The 24145-nt window shown below is 37.3% G+C and overlaps 1 protein-coding gene across 1 annotated transcript; it reads left to right on the top strand.

Annotated features, from left to right (window-relative positions):
- The first annotated feature begins 5938 nt into the window (after nt 1-5938).
- LOC133724769 (E3 ubiquitin-protein ligase RMA1H1-like) lies at nt 5939-8096 on the top strand. Its single transcript, XM_062151618.1, has 2 exons — nt 5939-6312; nt 7192-8096. The coding sequence occupies exons 1-2, from the start codon at nt 5958-5960 to the stop codon at nt 8019-8021; spliced, it is 1185 nt and encodes a 394-aa protein (XP_062007602.1). The 5' UTR covers nt 5939-5957; the 3' UTR covers nt 8022-8096.
- The last annotated feature ends 16049 nt before the right edge of the window (nt 8097-24145 follow it).

The raw sequence follows: 24145 nt of genomic DNA, 5'->3' as shown, positions 1-24145 counted from the left end.
TGTGTTTTGGTTGTTTCGGTTTCGTTGTTTTTGAGTTTACTCACATGAGCTTTCATGATCGAGCTTACCGAGTTTTTGTTTGCAACCCGGTGCACTATTCGATGGTGTAGGGGTTTATCCTGCAGGTTAGGGTGAACGTGATTGGAGCTGGGTGGTATCTTGCTGTTCCAGTTATAGGTTTAGAAACTTGTTAGTCTTCCGCTGTGTAGTGAGTGTGGTGAGTTTGTTTACTTATTGAATTGTAGATTCAGTTTAATCTGTAAACTTAGTGTAATATAATATATGACTCTAAAGAATGAGTCAGTATTGACATTGTGGGTTCAGGGCATCTTTATTTACTTGTTCTTTAAAGAAAATTTTTCCAGGTATTTTGTATTGATGTCTGAACCATCACGCCCAGAGTATTTATGTTTGTTTATTTGTTTATTAACTTTGCTTGAAATTCGGGGCGTGACATAATGTTACAGTTACAGTCATATGCTGACTCATAATTTTGGTAATATGCAAAAATTTGACAAAATAGTGGTTAGTGACACTTATGCATCTTTCTTTTTATTCGTATTCAAGTGGAAGCCTAGAACAAAATTTGCACCAAATGTAAAATAAGGTGTATAAACAGAAATGTTGCATATAAGCCAGCCAGCCGTTTAGGGCTGTAAATAGGCTCGATACAGCTCGTGTTCAACTCGTATTTGGCTTGTTTTCAGCTTGTTCGGCTCATGTTCGTAAGAAAAATGAGTTGAGCTTAAGCTCAATATAAAGCCTGACAAAAAAATGAGCTGAGCATAAACTAAGATATATTCGGCTCGTAAGCTCGTGAGTAGCTTGTATTTTTCATGTATAGCTTGAGCTTATTAAAACTTGGCTCGTTTGTTAATTCATAAAATTGGACCGTCTCAAATTCTCAGCCCACAATCTCACAATGTAATCCTACATACGTTAAAACAGAACAAAAAGAGGAAACACGTTAAGTTTGGTTGGTTAGTTAGACCAAAATACTTGAAATGTTCCAAGTATAATAAACTTCCCCATTGATATATAGGGTTTGAAATGAAATTTTAATGAGACAAAAGCACACAATAATCATATTTAGTTTGTTATTAATTTCTATGTTTTTTTTGGTGTTAAAATGAATTTTGTTTTTTTGTTGTTGAATATATAATTGTGATTATGGGACGTGTTCAATAAATTTTTCTTAATGATGAAATACTTAACATGATACTATAGTTTTGATTAAAGAATTCTTTCAATTTTTTTCCAAGATAAAAGGATCGACTACCAAAATTTCTGTTATATGTGCAAATTTAATTTATATCTCGATCTCTCAAGATCCATGCAAATCCTGATTCCGGCCTTGTTTATACTTAGTCGGATCTATCGATGAGAGTCCATGCAGAAGAACAAAAAGAAGGGGGAAGTCGTTTTCCTACTATTTATCCCATCGTATCAGCTAGTTTGCTCTCAAAATAATATAATAGAGGATGGCAAAGGGTTTCTACTTTCTAGAAGCTTTTATTAAGTAATGAACAAACAACTACCGGCCGCTACTAGTATTTTATGAAGTGCATAATTAATACCTCGCTTTGAATAATTTCATAGGCTAGCAGCATTATTGATATCACGTACCCAGCAGGCCAGCATATGTTAAATCGATCACTAAGATAATATAATTCCTTATGAGTTTGAGTACAAGAGAAGAGATAAGAGGTCAATTTGATCCGAGATCCACATAGGAATGGGAAGTGGTGGTGAGTTTCAGAATTGTAATAGGTACAGGGAATATGACCCCAATGTTAAGAGATGGCTTAATTGATTGAAAGCTGCAGGATACCGTGTGCAATTACATGGATAACTTAAATTATAGGCCGACTCTGTCTATACAAAGAAGAAGACTCGATTATTAAATTTGTATGTTGCAATGGTCGTTTATCCTTTGACAGCTTAAATCATAAACTAACCAATCTGCATTATTAGTTTGCCATTATATATGGCTTCGCGACAATAATAATTCTAGGTTACTCAATCGGATTACTTCATCAAAATTGACACGGTATATATATACATACATGTATAAGACGAGTTCGATCTACGGTGTAAATACAATTTTAAACTCTCGATTTGACCAAATTTGTCAATTTTCACCTTATAAATTTGCACCCAAATTCTTTTATTAACTGTATTTGCAGTTTGTTTGTTAAATATACCGTTTTTCATCAAATTTTCAGTCATGCCGATCATTTGAGGAGTACCTTCGTCATTTTAGAAGAAGCAAACCCAGTCCAATTTGCTTTGTGTCGACTCATACTTCTACCAAATAGGGTGTTCATTATTCTTATGATCCTATCACATATCTCACTAAACTCATAATCATTCAAATAATGTTAGGTGAACCACATGCATCTCACTTTAGTGGCAGTTGATGTGGCACAACAACCAAGTCATGTAATGAAATTCTGTGATATGTTAGATTTTCTGCCACATCAGCTGGGATGCAAGTGATACTCAAAAAAGTGATTCACCTAGCATTACTCTAACCAATCTATTCATTGACAAAATTAACTAATTACCTTTGGCCACATAAAATCCAAAATATGATTGGACTTTCAGCCTAAAAGTTAAATTTTGATGCAAAAATTCATCACAAGCCTTCTTAGTTTTAGGATTAAGATTCCGTATTTTAAATTATAATTTTTTAGAAACAAATAAAGTTACTCACGCTATATTATGTGTAGTGTTTTGTCTTAATATACTTTCGTTTTCTTATTAGAACAAAAGACTCTTGGAGACCAAACAGAATTAGTGGAAAACGAAGGTGGGGCGAAGATGAGTGAAGGATGGATCTAGAAATATTGTGGACATCAAGTCAGCCTCGTAATGAAGATTGATCGACATACACTCTTAATAATCAAAGACGACGACATGTTCAATTCGAATTCGTTGCTACCACCGCTATTGTCTCCTTGTGCACTTTCAATCAACCGCCCCACTCAGACACATCAGGCCATCAATTACTACTTTTTTTTTTTTTAGAAGAGCCATCAATTACTGCACTAGTACTAGTAGTAGTGGGGGATGCTCTTCTTCTAGAAGCTTTTTTTTTTTATAAAACACTCCTCTTCTAGAAGATTATATTAATTGGATTCATTCCATCAATCATCTCATTCCACGTATGGGCAGGTAACATATTTTATTTGCTTTATGTTTTTTGCTATCAGCAGGCCACATGTCAGGAGGTCAAACGTGCATCTGTTCAGCTGGACGACTTGGTCAAAATATTCTCCGCAGTTGCTTCCAGAACAATGGTTCATCTCTTCTCTCCTCGTGCCTAGCTTCTACCACTTTAATTGATTCAAAGGATTATCCATCCACGTATATATATTGGGTCGCTACCAATCAAAAAATGTCTCTGTTTTTTTTTTTTTTTAAATGTTAGACAGAATTTTTCTATTTTAATTATTCCAAAATAGGAGATACCAACACCAGAAAAACACAGGAATTGAATTACCTCAAAGTGTTTTTTTTTTTTTTTTGGAATAAAAAAAAAAGACTCTTCATAATGGGAGCCCATGAATTCATTAATAAAATTACATGTAAACGCCTTTGACTCTCCACCAAATGGTGGCATGAAGATACATGGCAAATTATGTCAACCACCAAAAGAAACTAAATGGTCAACTATTAAGAGTAATTGCAAATTCAACTAGATGCAAGAATGATGATCACTTATCATAAGAAAATATTATCATTGGACGGGAAATGATTCATTTGTCACTAATAGCCTTTAATTAATTATTTGGGGTTTGTGGTGTACGTATACAACTATGTATTAATGTATGTATGAATTGCTTGTAGCACCGGTATATACATTTGTTTTTGTTTTAGGGTTTGAAGCGATTGGTTTCCTGTCTTAAATGTTTACAGAATTAAAATATACAACCTCTCAAAGAAAAAAAGCAGAAGAAGAAATATACAAGTGGTATGAATGGTGGAAGAGGACAACTGTCTAATCGGAAGCACTTGAATAATCATAACAATATTCTTATTTTCTCCTTTCTGTGCTGTTGGGGGTTAAATCATATATATATATATATATATATATGAGAGAGTTATCTATCTCATAATTCATTTGCTTCTAGAAGATAGATTGCTAAACAGACTTGAGAGGGTCAAGTTGATAACCCGTGATTGCCTCGGTCAAAAAGATACCCGGGTATAATTTTGTCTTCCAGACGAAATCATCCCCTATACATCACTGAGAACAGTGACTTGAGATTTAATACCACGACAAGACTAGAAGAAGATCGTGTTTGAGAGGTAGAGATAGTGTTCCATACTTGTTGTCAAGTGCCGACAAGCAGGCCTTGCAAAGGGGTTTGATTTATTTGAAGAGAGAGACTTCCGTACGGCACCCGCACCACGTGGCAGTGCAGCGGCCCAATCAGTGCCCAAGTAGGAGGGTATTTTATGTATTTCACATTAAAAGCCAGAGGCAGTTTTGGAAAAGAGAGAAAAATTTCTTTCTTCTAATTGGAGGGCCGCACCGCCACGTGGTGCGGCAGCCCCTATGCAAGAATTTCTCTTATTTGAAACATGGTGCAGAACAAGGTGCATTTTTATTTTAATAAAAAAAAGAAAATTACAAAATAAAACCACAAACTACACTCCCTCTCAGCTGATTCAAACGGAACGCTAGGGACACCGAAACAGGTAAAGAAAAGAACCAAATCTTAGGATTCTGATGATTATAAGCTATCAAAGTCAAGTGATCAACTACAAAATTAACTTCTCTAAAAATAAGTCTAAAGATTATATAATCAAACTGAGAGGACAATCTTATATCCCAAACTAATAGTTGAATTCTCCAAGAAATTGAGGACTTGCGCGAGATAAATACTTTTAATATTTCTTACAGTTGATTACGAGAACTTGTAGAGTCTCAGAAGACAGTTTCTATTGGAATCTCCAAATCTGCTCACTTGACCTCACTCTATTATGAATTATTAAATGACATATATAACCTACTATAAAATGACTATTAAGGACAATAATTATACCAAAAAATATTATATTTATTTTATGTAGACTTTCCAATTCAATAATATCAGATTGTATTTCTTATTATTTTCCTTATCTATTTTCATTTTCCAATTTCACTACATACTCATTAAAACATTCATATATATTTAATAAGAATTAAAAATATGATTAAGATAATGTGATATAAAAATGTATGATATATGTTGAACGTATATTGGTGAGGGAAAACAAAATAAATCCTCTTATGATTTAGGACCTAAATCATAGTCAATCTATTATATTTGTAAAAAAAAAAAAAAAACTAAAAATATTTAAATAATTAATCATGTGGTACAAAAAATATAGAAAAAAAATAAACATTAAAAAACAAATGATTTCTTAATTTTTTTTTTGCACAGATAAAATAGAAAAAAATATAAAAAAAAAACAGAATAGTTCATGGCATTTTCTTATTGATTAGACATTAATTTTTTAAACTCAAGTTTGATTAAAAAATGTATATTTAGTTAAGATTTATAGAGTGATTAAATCATTGAAATGACTAAATTTTTTATTTTAAAGATAATAATTTGTTTGCAAATTATATGAGTGAGGTTATTTGAGGAAGTTTAGTGAGGTTTAGTGAGTAAATTTAGTCTTTGAAAATTTGATAAGAGGTGTAGAAAGCATAGAGATCAAGTGAGTAAATTTAGAGGTTCTAATAGAAAAACTCCTCTCAGAATTACTTGTTTTAAAGTTAAAATTTTGAAGTTTTGTTTTTTTTTTTGTCATAAAATATCTGTAAACATTTTAAGGGAATCTGATTTTTGTCCCCTCATGAAAATTTACTTTATATTTCTGTCAAAATAAAGGGGGAAAAGGGCAACAGAAATGTACATAAAAGGCAATGAAGAAAGAAAAAAAGAAAAAAAGAAGAAGAAATGGATGATGGGTGCCACGTAAACAAGGGAGAGAGGGTGGTGTTGGACTTATCGCATACCAAGACTCCAAGGGAGAGAGAAGCCGGAAGCGTGCGTGGAGAGCAAAGTGATAACAAAGTGATGGCTCCTCATGGATTTATCATTTCTATGAAATTTAATAACAAATCTATTCTCCCGAGACGTGATATGTTTTGTCTCTCTATATATATTGCTACCCCGTTGCCTCTTTCCTATCATCCTCTCCATTCTCCGTTCTTCATTCTTCTCAAGCCTCTCGTTCTCTGTGTTCCGCCGTTGAAGCTTCAAGGCTCTTATTACGCCTTCACAAACAAAACCCACTTCTCTACTCTTGCTGGTATGCATTCAACATCAACTTTTTCTCTCACGCACTCACACCCCATATGTGCCTGTTACTTCTTTTATATATTTGGCTGTTGCTCTTTGGCTGGGTTTTCTTCTTTCTTATTTGCTACTTTATTTTGATTCTTGGGTATGTGATTCCGGGACTCTTGGACTCCGAGAAATCGAAGAGGGTCGGGTTTTTGGTACTCTTAGAACGAACCAAGTCGCACAATCTTGCTCAAAATTTTTGCAGTTTCTGGTTTCTGCTTTTATATGATGATTGAAACATAAGTCAGTGTGTTCTTTGCAAAAGTAAATACTATAAGGTATACAAAAGTGTATGATTTACAATTTGATATTAACTTGGTGTGTCTCTATTTGGTATTTGGTGCTGTTCTAGAAGAAAAAAAAAAAAATACTTTTGTTAGGTTTTCCCATCCATTTTAAGCAGTTGAACATATAAACTTTTGTAATTAGCTGTGCCTAATTCTCACCTAATCTATGTGTGTCAAGCTTTCTCACATACTTTCATCTGAAATAGACTTGAGTTTGAATTTTCTGATTGTAACAAGATTGCAATTTCTAAATCTTGGTAGTCCAAGCTTGATATTTAATTGTTTCAAAAACTTAGTTGGGGGCCAGTATCCCCCCATTAGAGAATGGAGAATCTTGTGCTAGTCTTTCTAGAAGGACAGATTATAATAGATAAATCTAATCCATCTGATCTATTATCTGTTTAATTTTTCTACAGCACCTTGACTTATCTTGTACAATAAAAATCTCAACCTTCGTTTTTCGCGTTGGTTCTCTGTTTGTTTACTTTGGTTGCTTGTGGTTGAGATCCCTCCATCATATTAAGTTAATTAACCCTTTTCTCTTTTCCATGTTTCAGATTTAAGCAACTCAAGAATACATCTACCCCAATCCGTTAAGATGGCAACAGAGCAATACTTTGGAGATGCTGTGGTCCGGTCTAACTCCATTGGAGATGATAAATGTTCATTTGGAAAATGGAATCCTGTTTCCGAGGTCTCAGAGTCTGAAAACAAGTCCTGTGGTAACTTCGACTGCAGCATATGCTTAGACTCTGTGCACGATCCGGTGGTGACCCTCTGTGGCCATCTATACTGCTGGCCATGCATATATAAGTGGATTCAGTTCCAGACTCCGTCTTCTGAAAGCCAAGAGAACCAAAAACAGCCACAGTGCCCTGTTTGCAAAACTGAAGTCTCCGAATCCTCTCTAGTCCCACTCTATGGTCGTGGTCAAACAACAAAGCTCACGAAGCCATCTAAAGGCAAGGCTCCCAATCTTGGTATAGTCATTCCAAAAAGACCTCTCGCTCCTTGCGGGGTTGACACACCACGAACCCCAAGTACCAGCCCTTACGGTACTCAGCAACTCCATCACCGGATTAATCCTTATCAATCCCAACAGAACAGCCCTCAAGGAGGTAGTTATGCAGCTGCTTTACCGATGCATGGTCCTGGTGATACAGCAACACAAGTCTTAAATCCGATGGTCGGCTTGTTTGGTGAAATGGTGTATGATAGGGTGTTTGGTAACTCGATAACAAATGTCTACACATACCCTAATTCGTATAATCTTGCTGGCAGCGCTAGTCCTAGGGTGAGAAGACATGTATTGCAGGCTGATAAGTCGCTCAACAGAATGTGTTCTTTTCTGTTTTGTTGCTTTATGTTGTGCCTAATTTTGTTTTGAGCTGAGTTTTTCGTTCCTCATCGTATACATGTAAATTAAATGAGTATGAATATGAAATATATGCGGATTCAACCAGATGATCGGCTGCCTAATTTATGTTAAGGTTGCACGTGTGTGTTCCCGGTTAGATCTGATACGAACTCCTTTTTTATAAAAGTTAGGATCAATTTTTGGAATTGATACTTCTGGTTACATTGACGAACTCCTTTTTTATAAAAGTTAGGATCAATTTTTGGAATTGATACTTCTGGTTACATTGACGTTATGTGCTTCCCCTGCTTCCAAGAAATAGAGAAATATAAATGGTCTATTTGAAGCACTTACACTTCAACTCCCGGCCAAAAGAATAAGACTTGTGATTGACTAATTGGGTTTGAGGGAGGAAAATGTTATGCAGCTTCTGTGCTTCTTGTTTAATATTCTTCTCCAATTGTTTCTTTTCATATTTTAGAACTTGTAGTTTTGCCAAAATAATAAATTGAGATGGGTTTTAGCGTGGTTTGTTGATATGGAGGAAGGTTTCAAGGAAGGCCTCACACCACACAAAACTAAGCTCCCAATGAAAGGAATAAAATAATAATGAAACTAGAGCTCAGCTCACCAAACTAGAGTTCAACATATACAAATACAGTTAAATGGAAAAATTAACTGACACTAGTAAAGCATAGAGCTGCTAAGAACTATGATGGGTTTGGGTGCAGAAGTTGTTTCTGCGTTCTGTTCCTTGCTGATTTTGGGTTTGGGTGCTAATGATTTTGGGCCTGCCTGGTTTGGGCTCCTGAGTTGTATTTCTTTAGCTTTGTTTGGGCAAATTTTGGGCCTTTGTTGTTATTTTCACTTCTGTTTGTGTTTTGGAAAGCCCGGTTGGGACTTTCATATTGTAATGTTCTTTGTTTAATATAGTTCTTGTTCTACTGCCAAAAAAAAAAAAAAAACTATGATGGGTGCAAGTATCAAAAGATGAAAAGATCCAATCAGTCAAATGTAAGACCTTATTGAACTAGACATTAGTATTTTCACTTAAGCTGACATTGTGACGAGTATTAGAGTTCAGTTCGTAACATTAGAGTATTAAATAAAACTTGTAATCGAAAATAGTTTTATTAATGCAATCTGTTTTGAATTTGAATTCAAATAGTATGGTTATTTAGAATAATCCATCAAATAAAGACAAGGAAGTTTTAAGACAGTTCCTTGATGGAAGGAACTGCCTTAACTGCTTTTCTGATATAAAGTGGATTACAACGCCTTCATTGATCCCTGCTAGAGCACCACACCTCAATCAAATTGTCCCATTAACAATATGAGATTAAGGGTGAATCTAGAAGAAGAACAATGGATTGAGGCACTTAGGTATCAAAAGATATCTTTAACACCAGTCCAATGGTGTCGTGTTGGCGCAGAACTATATCTTGCTAACAAGTTCACAGCGAATGAGATGTCCGGTCTAATGCATTGAGCTAAATACAATAATGCGCCTATTGCACTTAGGTAGGGCACTTCTGCTTCTAGCACTTCTTCATCATCATATTTTGGACGGAATGGATCATTTTTCGGATCAAGACTACGGACGACCATTGGGGTGCTTGAAGGCTTAATCTTGTCAGTATTGAAACGCCTAAGCATTTTTTGGGTATAAGCTGATTGATGAATTAGGATACCATCTTCACGGTGCTCAAGTTCCAAACCGAGACAAAACCGTGTTTGCCCAAGATCTTTCATCTCAAATTCGGATTTCAAGTGTTCAACAGTTTCCCTTAACTCTTTAAGGGTGCCAATTATGTTCATGTCGTCAACATAAACCGCTATTATTGCAAATCTGGAATTTGTTCTTTTTATGAACACACATGGGCATAGTTCATTGTTAACATGTCCCTTCCCAATCAAGTAGTCACTTAGACGGTTAGACCACATTCGTCCGGATTGTTTCAATCCATATAGTGAGCATTTTAACCTTATGGCAAACTCGCTCCGTGGTTTAGAGACACTTGATTTGGGTAAATGAAGTCCATATGGGACCTTCATGTATATCTCTGTATCTAGATCCCCATATAGATACGCAGTAACCACATCCATAAGCTGCATGTTCAGTGTTTCAGAAACTACCAAACTAACAAGGTAGCGGAACGTAATGACGCCCATTACGGGAGAATAGGTCTCATTGTAGTCGATTCCAGGGCGTTGTGAGAAGCCTTGCGCCACAAGGCGAGCTTTGTACCTTACAATCTCGTTTATCTCATTACGCTTTCTAACGAATACCCATTTATGACCAACTGGTTTGGTGTTGGGTGGTATTGGCACAACATTTCCAAATACCTTTCTTTTCGCTAGAGAATCAAGTTCTGCTTGGATCGCATCTTTCCATTTTGGCCAATCAGCTCTACGTTGGCATTCATCAACGGAGCGTGGTTCGATGTCATCGGTTTCAATAATCTCATGCGCTACTGAATACGAGAATACATCATCAATGATGATGGAGTTTCTTTCCCACGTCCCATGTACACTAGTGTAATTTACAGAAATCTCTACGTTCTTAGGGATAGGTTCTGACATTGAGGCGTCCCTCAATGATGTCTCTTAGACATAACCACAATACGGAACATTCTCATAGGATGGATTTTGAGTATCGATGATCAAAGGATTTGTTTGTGCCTCATTCACTCTCTTTCTAGGGCGAGTATCCTTCAAACCAATCGGTCTACTGCGCTTCCTCGCGGGACCTGCGGCCATAGATGCCACATCACTGCCATGTTGGGCAGTGGCGCCATCTCCTGGTGTCACAGGAGTGACGTTATGTCCGGTATTTGGGACGTCAATCCTTGCAGGCACGTTTGTAGCAGGTATATGTGATCTCGTCACTTTAACAACATCAGAAAATGCATCACGCAGAGTGTCTGCTACGTTCTGGAGCTCGATAATACGTCGCACTTCAAGTTCGTACTGTGCGGTACGGGGATCGAGATGAGACATAGTGGGGACAGACCACGACAATTCCTGTCGTTCCTGTTGAACATTTGTGTTCTTATCTCCTCCTAACGACGGGAAGACTATCTCATCAAAGTGACAATCCGCAAATCTAGCGATAAAGAGATCGCCTGTCAAGGGTTCAAGGTAGGTAGTGGACGATAGTTGGAGATTCATATCCAACATAGATGCCCATTCGTCCTTGTGGATCCATCTTAGTACGTTGTGGCGGCGTAATAGACACGTAAATGGCACACCCAAAAATGAGTAAGTGCGAGATATCAGGCTCGTATCCAGTCACTAGCTGTAACACAGAATAAGGTTGGGTGACAGTGGGTCGTAGACGAATTAGCGTCATTGCATGCAGTATTGCATATCCCCAAGCGGAAATAGGGAGATTGGTGCGCATAACGAATGTTCGTGCTATCATCTATAGTCATTTGATAGCGGCTTCCGCGAGACCATTTTGGGTATGAACATGGCGAATTGGATGCTCTACATCAATTCCCAGTGACATGCAATAGTCATCGAACGTTTTCGATGTAAACTCCTCAGCATTATCAAGTCGAATTGACTTAATTGGATGGTCAGGGTAGTGAGCCCGTAGACGAATAATCTAGGCTAGGAGTTTAGCATAAGCAACATTGCGAGTGGACAACAGCGCGACATGTGACTAGCGTGTCAACGCATCAACCAATACCATAAAGTATTTAAAGGGTCCGTATGATGGTTGAATTGGTCCACAGATATCCCCTTGGATTCTCTGTAAGAACGGAATGAGTATTTCGGAATCCTTTGCGTAGGACGGTCTAGGTCCTAATTTTTCTAAGGAACAGGCTTTGCAAAATGAGCGAGGGGCCTTAAAAGCAACCAATGAGGATTTTGGTTGGGCAGGGCGTCTGAATCGCTATTAGAAGAAATATTTGTGACTACATCACCCATCATGGCATTGGAACCATGGGAAGTGGCATCCAAGGCGTCATGGTCATGGGGATTTACATCCATGGCGTTATGACCATGGGTGGCGCCATTTGTGGCGTTGTCAAAGTGGACATTCGCGGCCATACGGAGGCGGTGGACGGCAGCAGTGCCAAATGCGGCGGCGGTGGCGGCGGTCACACTAAGTCCGGGAATCAATCTTTGATTCTTGCTTCGTTTCGCTCTAAAGAATGGATGTCCGTGTGAAGTCTTTAATATACGGATCATCACATCACGACCAGGATGTCCTAGTCGGTCATGCGAAAACCAATATGTGTCGGAATCCAAAAGATCTTCTCTTATCACATTATTGGATTCAATTGGTCTAATTGTAGTGACGTAAAGTCCACTAGATTGACACATAAGCTTCTCTAAGATGTGCTTCCGTCCGCAATCATTAGAGGTAATGCAAATGAAATCTTTTCCGTTCTCAGTATGCATTTCCGCATGGAATCCTTTGGCTCTAATATCTTTAAAACTTAATAAGGTTCGATTTGCCTTAGGAGCGTAGAGAGCTTCTGTGACATTAATCAAGGTGCCATTTGGCAATAGGAATTGGGCCATTCCATGTCCTTGAACTAGACCTGATGGCCCAGCCATCGTAGTCACAAAAGAATATATAGGCAACATCTCCAAGAATAATTGCCTATGGCGGAGAATGGTGTGCGTTGTCGCACTATCAGCAAGACATTGTAGTTCTCCAGAATCCATTTCTAAAAGAAAAGCTAGTAATTAAAAAGGAATCATAAAGAAAAGAACTCAACTTTGATTAATAAGCCAAAAGGAATTACATCATTGTTTCTTTAGCGAAAGAAAATATAATCCAATAAACTAGCTAATGAAAAACAATGGCAGTCGTCTAACTTCTTTCGGTAACTCCAACGGAAATGTGACCAGGTGAGTAGAGAGATGTCGGTGCAGCAAGGTGATGCGCTTTGAGCAAGCGCATAATTTAACCCTGAAATGTCATTAGTAGTATAAGTAAATAGGGATCGTTCTATTCCGGGGATTGAGGGTACACCTGTCATTGTCAAACAATTAAAACAATTAAAATTAAAACAAAGTATAATATTCACAAAGATATTCACAATTATAAACATTGTACACGAAAAAGGGGGTTTTTGATTTTGGTTTTTCCGAAAATAAACTAAGTTAACAAAACAATTAAAATGCAAAAACATAAAAATAAAGATGGAATGAGAGAACAAAGATCAAAAACCGAAACATATGATTAAAATCGATTCAAACCCTAATATTGTTCATCTAAGTCATGAGAAAGGAGTTGATCATGTGAAATGTTAGAAAGCAAACAATTTCCCATATTTTACTTTTCAATGCTAATTAATCTAAGTGAAAGCACAAAGACTAATCCTATCAAACATGCATTCAATCCCTAGAAAGCTAGTAAATCATGACATGCTTAACGCATGAAACACATAGAAAGGCTATCAACTCAAGTGTGCAACTTAGTATGGAAAAGTCCACCTAATTGCAATTCTCTTTAATTAAATTCGGTTTTTGCACAAAACCTTTACTACTTTTCGATTCAAGAACACAAAACCAAAAAGTTGATTAATGTTCTTAAATTGTAGCACCATTCATACAAAAACCCTAAGTGTTTGCAACCACATAAGATTAAAATACAAAAGATATCTATAAAGCAAATTTAATTAACCAAACTCACATAAGCAACTTTCGAAGAACAATAATATGAATCTGAAAATTTCTCAATTAATCATAAAATTCCAGAAATTAATAATTGTTCAAACACATATGTCAACTAGTTCATAACCAACGAAATTCAAAGCAAAGGTTACAAAGAAGAGGTCGAATTACAACGTGAGATGAAGATGGTGATGAACGAATGATGTGGTGGTCTCTTGAATCTCGAAAGCAAGCTTCAAGGATGGTGGTGGATGATGATGCTCACGGCAATTCTTCTTCTCCCTTGGCCTTGCTTGAATTCCGTGGAGATGACTAGAGGATGGAGAAACTCACAGCTATTCTAGAGAACTTTTCTGATTTTTTTCTAAAGTGTAAATTGTATGGAGAGAGGACCCTAGACGTTGAGAATGAGAGGGATTATATAGGGGACGGCTTTCTTGGTCTCCAAGCCGTGTAAATCACATAGAATTAATCTGAAAATGCCACATAATTTCCTCCAATGCTTGCTTGCCACATAAGCCCTATGATGTGTTCCAACCAATCACAAAATTCCAATGTTTATTCCCTAAATAATCTTGCCGAAATATATAGAGATATTTTCTGATTTCCTTCACCAATTTCGGCAACAATATATTTAGAGAATATAGGGGACGAATCTAGACTCCTTTGAGAGCTTTTTGTGTTCAACACATATTCTCTTTCCTTTAAAATCTCCCTAAGAAATCTCCATCGAAATCTTTTCTTATTTTCTGATTTTTCTCACGGCAAACTCCTTGTTTCTCTCTTGATTTTCACGGCAAACTCTCCTAGGGTTTGTTCCATGCTTCACAAACCCTAATTGCATGGGCTTTTAGTGGGCTTTGATCCAATTGCCGAAAATCCATAGAGTTCTTGGGCCTCGTTGCTTCATCTTCAAGCCTTCTCATTTTCCAACGCAAAACATATTGTTTTTCCATTTCTTTTTCATAGTTGCGTTGGAAACTTGCTAGGGAAGCCTTCCTCCATTTCGTAGGATTTCCTGGTTGGACTAGGAAAGCTTATTTCTTCATTTCTGCTCAAATGTGTGGGCCGTTTTCTCTCATATTCGTTCGTCTTGATGTTCGCATGCTCCTCTTTCCATTCGTGCGTTCATTTCCACTTTTTAGCTCGGAGGTCCTGAAAATAGAAACTGTATTAAAAATAGAAACTTTCTAAAATTGAAAAATAGAAACTTACTAAAAATGAAAAATAGAAACTTTCCTAAACTGAAAATGGAAACTTGCCAGAAATGAGAAATGAAAACTACAAAATGGAAACTTTCTACAATAAGGAACTTTCCCAATCAAAGAATGGAAACTCTCCAAAAACAAGGATTTTTCAAGGAAATGGCGCAGAAAAATGTAGAGAAATGCAGCTAAAACGTCGCATTAAAATGCTCCTATCAAATTCCCCCACACTTAGCTTTTGCTAGTCCCTTAGCAACATCACACTAAGACACACACTAAGACTAACGAAATTTAAAGACTCAAACAAATACAATGACTCTATTGCCCTTCAACTTTTTGTCTCAGCAATCTCTTACTTTCACAACACCAAGATTAGCACTTAACCAAGATTCAATGGTTAAGCATTCGAGAGTTAATTAAAACATATAATCCGCACATACATAAGTAGGACTTGGTTGTAACAATGGTGATGGGGTTAAGCTTAGCATGCTTCAGACAAGTATGATTCAAATCTCACAAAGTATATCCCTCTTTCTTCTCTCAGATCATGGCAATGCTTAAAAGCTTATAATCACTCAAGTATATGTGAGAGAACATATTTTAAGGCATTCAAATAGCTCACATATATATAAGAAACGAAAAGCACTTTGTGAATATAATTTTCTTTCAAAAGATCTCATGAAGGATACCAACTACTTGCACGAATGGACTGCCATAGGTTCAATTCTTGTAACTCATCTCCACATCAAGGGCTGTCCCATCTTAAGGATCAAGAAGGTCTTCTCAAGGGTTGTAATGGGGCCAAGGCTCAAGGTTTAAAGAAACGAAAGGTAAGGATTTATCAAAGTGTCCTAAAAACCTAGCAGAGCTCATGTAAATGTAGAGACCTCGAAATATTCCACCAAGGTATTGCAAAAACGTCACTTCCCCATAGAGGTAACATAAAAGGGCCAAATGTCTTCATGTTGGGCCTAATCTTCATTGTAAATTTTCCTTGAACTATAGTGAAATGGACAAAGGCCAAATTTTTCTGTAGTGGGCCTTCAATTTAAAGTAAACTCCGAAATCACTAAGTATGGGGGACTAAAATCCATAAACATGTCTTTTTCTTTTTCTTTTTAGCCGTACACAAATTTTTTTTTCTTTTCTTTTCATTTTTCACGGCATTCACATATTTTTCTTTTTCTTTTTATGGACAAGTCTACCCCCACACTTGAACTTTCACCTCTTCTCAATCTTCATTCTTTGCGCCAAAAACCATGTAGTATGTCTCAAAAGATAGCTCCACTAAGTTCTTAGAACAAAGGGTAGGGTTGTAACTATACTACGCTTCATGGTTAATAATTTTAAGGGTGATGAAAGAAAAGGCTTAACGTGGGCTCAAAGGGGCTTATCTAAGGGGGTCCCACGACGGGCGCAAATAGGGACACAAGTTCATTTGGCAATGGTGGTAATTCCTAGGGTGCCTCTATCCTTTCCAGAATCAGGGCCATGTATTGATATACGTCTCAACAAGCACAAGAGCGAATTCTAGCATTCTCTAGTCCATTAAACTTAATCTATGGCAAACAGTCAATCAAGATGAAAGAATAATGAGATCATCAAAACATCGCCAAATTATTAAGAATATATATATTTTTTTCATTTCACTCCAAGAAAAAGGGACATGGCTCAATTATCTCACATTGGCTTTATAAATCAAAACTCATCTTAACATGCTCATATTCTGTACCAAGGTTACGAGATCCATATCCACTACACATGCATACATTTTTCATATATCTCAATTAACCAAAGAATACCATGTTAAAATCATCTCAATGTTGTGATCCTCTTTTAGCCATAATTTCAGAGATATAGAATCATCCTAGACAGTTGAAAGGCATCCTATGACTCAAAACAAAAAACAAAAGCAACGAAATTTTTTTTTATTTTTTATTTTCTGACATTTTTCGATTTTTTTGTATTTTTCAATATATGACTCAAAATAAAAGACTCAAATATATAAATCCCTTCCCCCACACTTAAATATTGCATTGTCCTCAATGTAATCAATTATAAGCATGCAATGAAACACTTAAGCATATAGGGATGAAATTTACGAAAATAAAGTGCAAAGAAAAACAAAAGATACAAAATAAAGAAGTAGGGAGGAAAAAGCAAATCTGCGTTGAAGACTCCTCCACAGCTACTTCTGAATTGGGTTGCCTCCCAAGCAGCGCTTAGTGTTTATAGTCTTTCAGCCTAGACTTGGTTTCCTCTCGTCCTCAGCTGGTTGGGCCTTCAAAGCCTCCTTTTGGATTTGGAATTGTGTTGCTCGGAAGCCTACCAGTTTCATGAAACTTGGTCATGAAGTCCACCACTTGTCCCATCTGCTTCTTAAGGTCAGCAATGTCCTTGGTGTGGTTCTGTTGCCCTTGTAGCAAAGTCTGCGTGGCACTAGTCAATGCCTGAGTGGAATTAGTCAATGCCTCAATCGTCTTATCATAGTGGGAATTTGAATTCCCTACATTCTGTTGAGGAGGCATGTAAGGCCTTTGAAAAGAAGGTCCTTGAAATGAAGATCCTTGAGGACGTTGGAAACTCCCACCAAGAGAGTTCTGAACAGTCTCATTGTTGGTCCACTTGAAGTTGGGGTGGTCCCTCCATCCAGGGTTATAGGTATTCGAATATGGATCATACCTTGGACGCGGGGGACCCCCTTGGTTCCCTTGATATCCTCCTATGGCATTCACAGACTCCCAACCACCATTCTCACTTAGTTGAGGACATTGATCCGTAGGATGTCCTTGGGTAAAGCATACCCCACAAGTAGAAGATCCTCCTTGGACTTGAGTAGTCGCCACTTTGTTCACAAGAAGGGTGAGTTTGTTCAATTGATCCGCAATGGCAGGACTAGTGCTCACCTCATTGACCCTACGAGTGGTCTGTCTCACACCCTCATATTGTTGATTGTTTAGGACACGATTCTCAATAAGTTCCCTTCCAGCTGCAGGTGACTTGTCCACAAAAGCTCCTCTAGCTGCAGCATCAAGCATTTGCCTCTCTAAGGGTAAGAGTCCTTCGTAAAAGCAAGTAAGTAGGGTCTCATCATTCATCTGATGTTGAGGGCATTGTGCAAGTAAGGAGTTGAACCTTTCATAGTAGGCACCATAGGACTCATCATGGCCTTGCTCAATTCCACTGAGCTTCTTCCTGAGTGTGATGACCTTTGAAGCTGGGAAGTATTTTTCCAAGAAGGCCTTCTTCATTGTGTCCCACGAAGTAATACGTCCAGCAGGGATCTCATATAGCCAATCTTTGGCTCTGTCAGCTAAGGAGAACGAAAATGCCTTCATTTTAAAAATGTTCTCATCTGCTCCCTGTGGTTGCATGTTTGCACACACAGCCTGGAATGCTCTGAGATGCTTGTTGGCGTCCTCCATATTAAGGCCATGGAAACGAGGGAGCTGGTGTAAGAATCCACTCTTCAGCTCAAACTCTGCATGTTTTCCTGCAGCAGGGGCAGGGTATACAATTCCCGTAGGGGGTCCTCCTTGGACAGTTGCTGTGGAGAGTTCCCTAATGGATGTCATTCTCTCTTCCTTGACTTCTTCAGGTGGTGGTGAAAGTGGTGGTGAAGGATTGGACGAAACCACAGGTGAAGGTGAACGTGAAGGAGGAGATGGAGTAGGAGTAGGTGGAGTAGATTCCTCAGAAGAATAGACCCTCTTCCCTTGCTCGTTAATTGTGTACTCTTTGAATGTCAAGGAAGATGGTCTTCTGTACTCAAGTGTAGGAGGATTTTTCAAACGAGCGAGCCTTTCTTCAATCTCTTTCTTGCTAGGAAGCTTAGAAGGCTCGGACATATATACATGGAGATTCTGAACAACATTAAGATGTACAAAAGTTAGTAACTTACAAAAGACAAGAAATACAAGTTAATCTTTATACAAAAACGTCACTATTCACAAGCAACAAAAGAAACTTACAAATTTTGTACAAGTAAGAGAAGTAAGAAAACAAACCAATTTACATGTGAAGGGTATGTACAAGTATTTTATTTTTACATGCAAACGCTATAAACAAAGTTAATAACTCAATTGATTCCGAATTGTAAGTCGAGCCCAATAGAAACCACTACTATTGGTGAGCTACGATATAGGGATAGTCGCTTAGACATAAGTCACTTTCCTTTGTTTCAGAAGGCCAGATAGCCAGATTAAGAGGTAAGTGAGAGGGAGGACTCATTTTGGTGATACTACGGAGGCTACTTCCTCATTGAGGTTTACGCCCCTATTGGCTACTTCCACATTGTGGTTTACGCACAGTCTATAGTATCTCTGAGATCCAATTGAACCCATCACCCAGGGTCTCAACCTAAGACACCATCTGTAATGCCCCTTACTCAGCTTGGAAATTACTCATGTGTTAAACTGTTCTCCAAGTGCTAATAAAGGCCGCCCTCAACCTCATAAGATCTTAGAAAGGTACGAATGAAGGGTTAAGGCCAATATTAACAAAAGGGCCCTTGTCTACTCAGACGATTTTACACACTCGCAACAATTAAGTATTTAACAAAATTCATAACTCCAATTTTTATTTTCTTTAATTCTAATTCTTTACAAGTATAATTAGACACAAAACTTTCACACAAAACACATATACAAAACGTCACTATTCACAAATTTTTTTTTCTTTTCCGATTTTTTTTTTTATTTATTTTTTATTTTTTTATTTTTTTATTTTTTATTTTTATTTTACTTTTACAATTCTTTTATTTACAATTACTTTCAACACTTAGGTACGGGAACAGGGAATCTTGTTGTGCAATGGGACTGAAACAGCTACCCTTCCAAGATTATGTTTAATCCAATATACCTTAAGTGTCACAACATTTTCTTTGCATTTTCTTTTGTTATAAATACTATTGATATCAAATTTAATTCCAAGCGGTAAATCAAGTGGACATGCGGCCCAAGTATAATCGTCTAGACACAAAGTCCCTCCTACATCCGTTGGGCAACCTTACTGAAATGGCCAGGTAGGGGAGGGCGAACACAAGAGGTAGGATCCATTTTGGCATAGGCTACTCCCTCATTGAGGTTTACGCCCATTTATAAGCACTTCTGAATCCAAAACCGTACCCGTCATGAACGTTGTCCCCTTCCTAGACACCATCTCACATAGGATATTCTTACTAGGATGTAAAAGGTCCTAAGTGTGTTAGACAGTTCAATGAATGTTAATAAAGGCCGCCCTCAACCTTAAGGGACCTGAACTAGGTACCAATAAGGGGTTTAGGCCAATATTAATCAACACGACTTCACCTATTCCTTCTTTAATTTACAACTCATAATTAAACTCGTGTTTAATAATATAAATAACAACCTAAGTAATTAATCTACTAATTTTCGACAATTACAAATAATTTACAAGTAATTTTTTTTTTTCGGTCACAATATAAACAAAACAAAACAAATATTCACAATATGACAAATGATTTTTCAATCCCCGGCAACGGCGCCAAAAATTGATGCGCTTTGAGCAAGCGCATAATTTAACCCTGAAATGTCATTAGTAGTATAAGTAAATAGGGATCGTTCTATTCCGGGGATTGAGGGTACACCTGTCATTGTCAAACAATTAAAACAATTAAAATTAAAACAAAGTATAATATTCACAAAGATATTCACAATTATAAACATTGTACACGAAAAAGGGGGTTTTTGATTTTGGTTTTTCCGAAAATAAACTAAGTTAACAAAACAATTAAAATGCAAAAACATAAAAATAAAGATGGAATGAGAGAACAAAGATCAAAAACCGAAACATATGATTAAAATCGATTCAAACCCTAATATTGTTCATCTAAGTCATGAGAAAGGAGTTGATCATGTGAAATGTTAGAAAGCAAACAATTCCCATATTTTACTTTTCAATGCTAATTAATCTAAGTGAAAGCACAAAGACTAATCCTATCAAACATGCATTCAATCCCTAGAAAGCTAGTAAATCATGACATGCTTAACGCATGAAACACATAGAAAGGCTATCAACTCAAGTGTGCAACTTAGTATGGAAAAGTCCACCTAATTGCAATTCTCTTTAATTAAATTCGGTTTTTGCACAAAACCTTTACTACTTTTCGATTCAAGAACACAAAACCAAAAAGTTGATTAATGTTCTTAAATTGTAGCACCATTCATACAAAAACCCTAAGTGTTTGCAACCACATAAGATTAAAATACAAAAGATATCTATAAAGCAAATTTAATTAACCAAACTCACATAAGCAACTTTCGAAGAACAATAATATGAATCTGAAAATTTCTCAATTAATCATAAAATTCCAGAAATTAATAATTGTTCAAACACATATGTCAACTAGTTCATAACCAACGAAATTCAAAGCAAAGGTTACAAAGAAGAGGTCGAATTACAACGTGAGATGAAGATGGTGATGAACGAATGATGTGGTGGTCTCTTGAATCTCGAAAGCAAGCTTCAAGGATGGTGGTGGATGATGATGCTCACGGCAATTCTTCTTCTCCCTTGGCCTTGCTTGAATTCCGTGGAGATGACTAGAGGATGGAGAAACTCACAGCTATTCTAGAGAACTTTTCTGATTTTTTTCTAAAGTGTAAATTGTATGGAGAGAGGACCCTAGACGTTGAGAATGAGAGGGATTATATAGGGGACGGCTTTCTTGGTCTCCAAGCCGTGTAAATCACATAGAATTAATCTGAAAATGCCACATAATTTCCTCCAATGCTTGCTTGCCACATAAGCCCTATGATGTGTTCCAACCAATCACAAAATTCCAATGTTTATTCCCTAAATAATCTTGCCGAAATATATAGAGATATTTTCTGATTTCCTTCACCAATTTCGGCAACAATATATTTAGAGAATATAGGGGACGAATCTAGACTCCTTTGAGAGCTTTTTGTGTTCAACACATATTCTCTTTCCTTTAAAATCTCCCTAAGAAATCTCCATCGAAATCTTTTCTTATTTTCTGATTTTTCTCACGGCAAACTCCTTGTTTCTCTCTTGATTTTCACGGCAAACTCTCCTAGGGTTTGTTCCATGCTTCACAAACCCTAATTGCATGGGCTTTTAGTGGGCTTTGATCCAATTGCCGAAAATCCATAGAGTTCTTGGGCCTCGTTGCTTCATCTTCAAGCCTTCTCATTTTCCAACGCAAAACATATTGTTTTTCCATTTCTTTTTCATAGTTGCGTTGGAAACTTGCTAGGGAAGCCTTCCTCCATTTCGTAGGATTTCCTGGTTGGACTAGGAAAGCTTATTTCTTCATTTCTGCTCAAATGTGTGGGCCGTTTTCTCTCATATTCGTTCGTCTTGATGTTCGCATGCTCCTCTTTCCATTCGTGCGTTCATTTCCACTTTTTAGCTCGGAGGTCCTGAAAATAGAAACTGTATTAAAAATAGAAACTTTCTAAAATTGAAAAATAGAAACTTACTAAAAATGAAAAATAGAAACTTTCCTAAACTGAAAATGGAAACTTGCCAGAAATGAGAAATGAAAACTACAAAATGGAAACTTTCTACAATAAGGAACTTTCCCAATCAAAGAATGGAAACTCTCCAAAAACAAGGATTTTTCAAGGAAATGGCGCAGAAAAATGTAGAGAAATGCAGCTAAAACGTCGCATTAAAATGCTCCTATCACAAGGCTCGCTTAAGTACCACTAATCTCAAAACCATCCTAGACATCACATTTACTATGGGTGAGCCTACTTTGAAGAAAGACTAAACCCAGTTTACTACAAAAATAATATGGCAATTGCCTACATCTCTTGGAAAATAAAAGGACTTAATCAAAATTGCCAGTTTCTTGGCACTTGAAGTCGTCCACGCTAAGAGCGAGATCGTCATCTTGATCATCTTGCTCCATGTAATGTGCTTCCCTTGCTTCACTATACGCCTTGTATGCGTCTGCAACATTCTGGGATACTCGACATGCTTTGGCCCAATATCCGGATGATCTACACCGAAGACAAACATCATTATGGTCAGGCTCCCTTGATCGAGGCGTCTTTGGGGGCGCAATTAGGACGACCATTGTCCTTGGTGGCGTCACCACCATGGCCGGAGGCTCTGCCTCTCTCTCTCTTCACACGTTGACCTCCACGGTTCCGTAAACGCCTTTCTTGGCGGTTTCCTTCCTCTTTAGGGCGAGTATATGGACCAGAACGTCTAGAATTATCCTTACTCTTAGGGTTTCGCTCCTTGCGTGCTCCCTTGGGGGGTGCGACTATAGTTAGACTCTGGAATAGACTTTGTTCCCACGGGTCTAGAGTTATAGTTCTTCACAAGGATATTGTCATGCTTCTCAGCTATGTTCATGGCACCAATAAGCTCATGAAACCTTGTGATACGTCCTGTATTCACATCAATTCGATAATTCTTTGCAATCATTAGTGCAGAGACGGGGAAGGTAGAAAGAGTCTTCTCGATCAACATTGTATCACTGATGTTCTTTCCACAGAACTCCATTGAAGACTTGATACAAAGGGCTTCCGAGTTATAGTCAAGTTGTTGGGGACATCATTGAGTAGGAAAGTGTATGCAAATTTATGTATGGTGTGCCCTACTCCCAAGTATAGGAGGTCAAGTTTTAGTAAAGGGGAAAAGTAAGAGTATCGTACCCAAGGAATTGAGTAACTCTACCCTAACTAGATCACCGTGAAAAGAAACCTAGAAAAAGCATGTAAAGTCTACCTTTTTACAAATTCACAACCTTAGCCCTTTGGAAGCTAAAGATCATGAGTATGGTATTTACAATTGTGGTAGTGAACGGTTTGGTTGATTTTAATTTTTATAAAGTAAAATAAGTTGCACAAAAATAAACTAAGCAAATAAAAATAAAATAAAATAGAGACTTTGATCAATGAGATAAATACGAGCACAAATTTTTGCACCTAGCCTCCCTCATACATATAATGTAACCCATTTTCTAATAACAACATGCTTTGATAAATTCCCCCTCGGTTTTCGCTAGAGAAACCGAGATACCAACTAATCATGCAACCTAACCATGTCACTAGAGCAAAGATAGATCACACAACCTTAGTCCCATTTACATTCGCTAAATCATAAAAGGGCTTTGATGTCGTAAAGCCTAAGGCCTCTCGACTCTTAAACTCATGACACCAAGCATTAATTTTAAGGTAAGGACCCAAGCAATCTAGTTCTTCCCGTAAAAATAAGCTAGACCACTACCCTATTAGCTACACATGCTCCTCGGTTACAAAAGATTGTCAAGCTTAAGTTTCCGATTTCATTAATTCCTACAACATGCTTCTA

This window comes from Rosa rugosa, chromosome 1 (assembly GCF_958449725.1).
Source record: "Rosa rugosa chromosome 1, drRosRugo1.1, whole genome shotgun sequence".
NCBI lineage: Eukaryota > Viridiplantae > Streptophyta > Magnoliopsida > Rosales > Rosaceae > Rosa > Rosa rugosa.
Note: the sequence above shows the minus strand (reverse complement) of the source record. Positions and strands in the feature narration are given on the sequence as shown.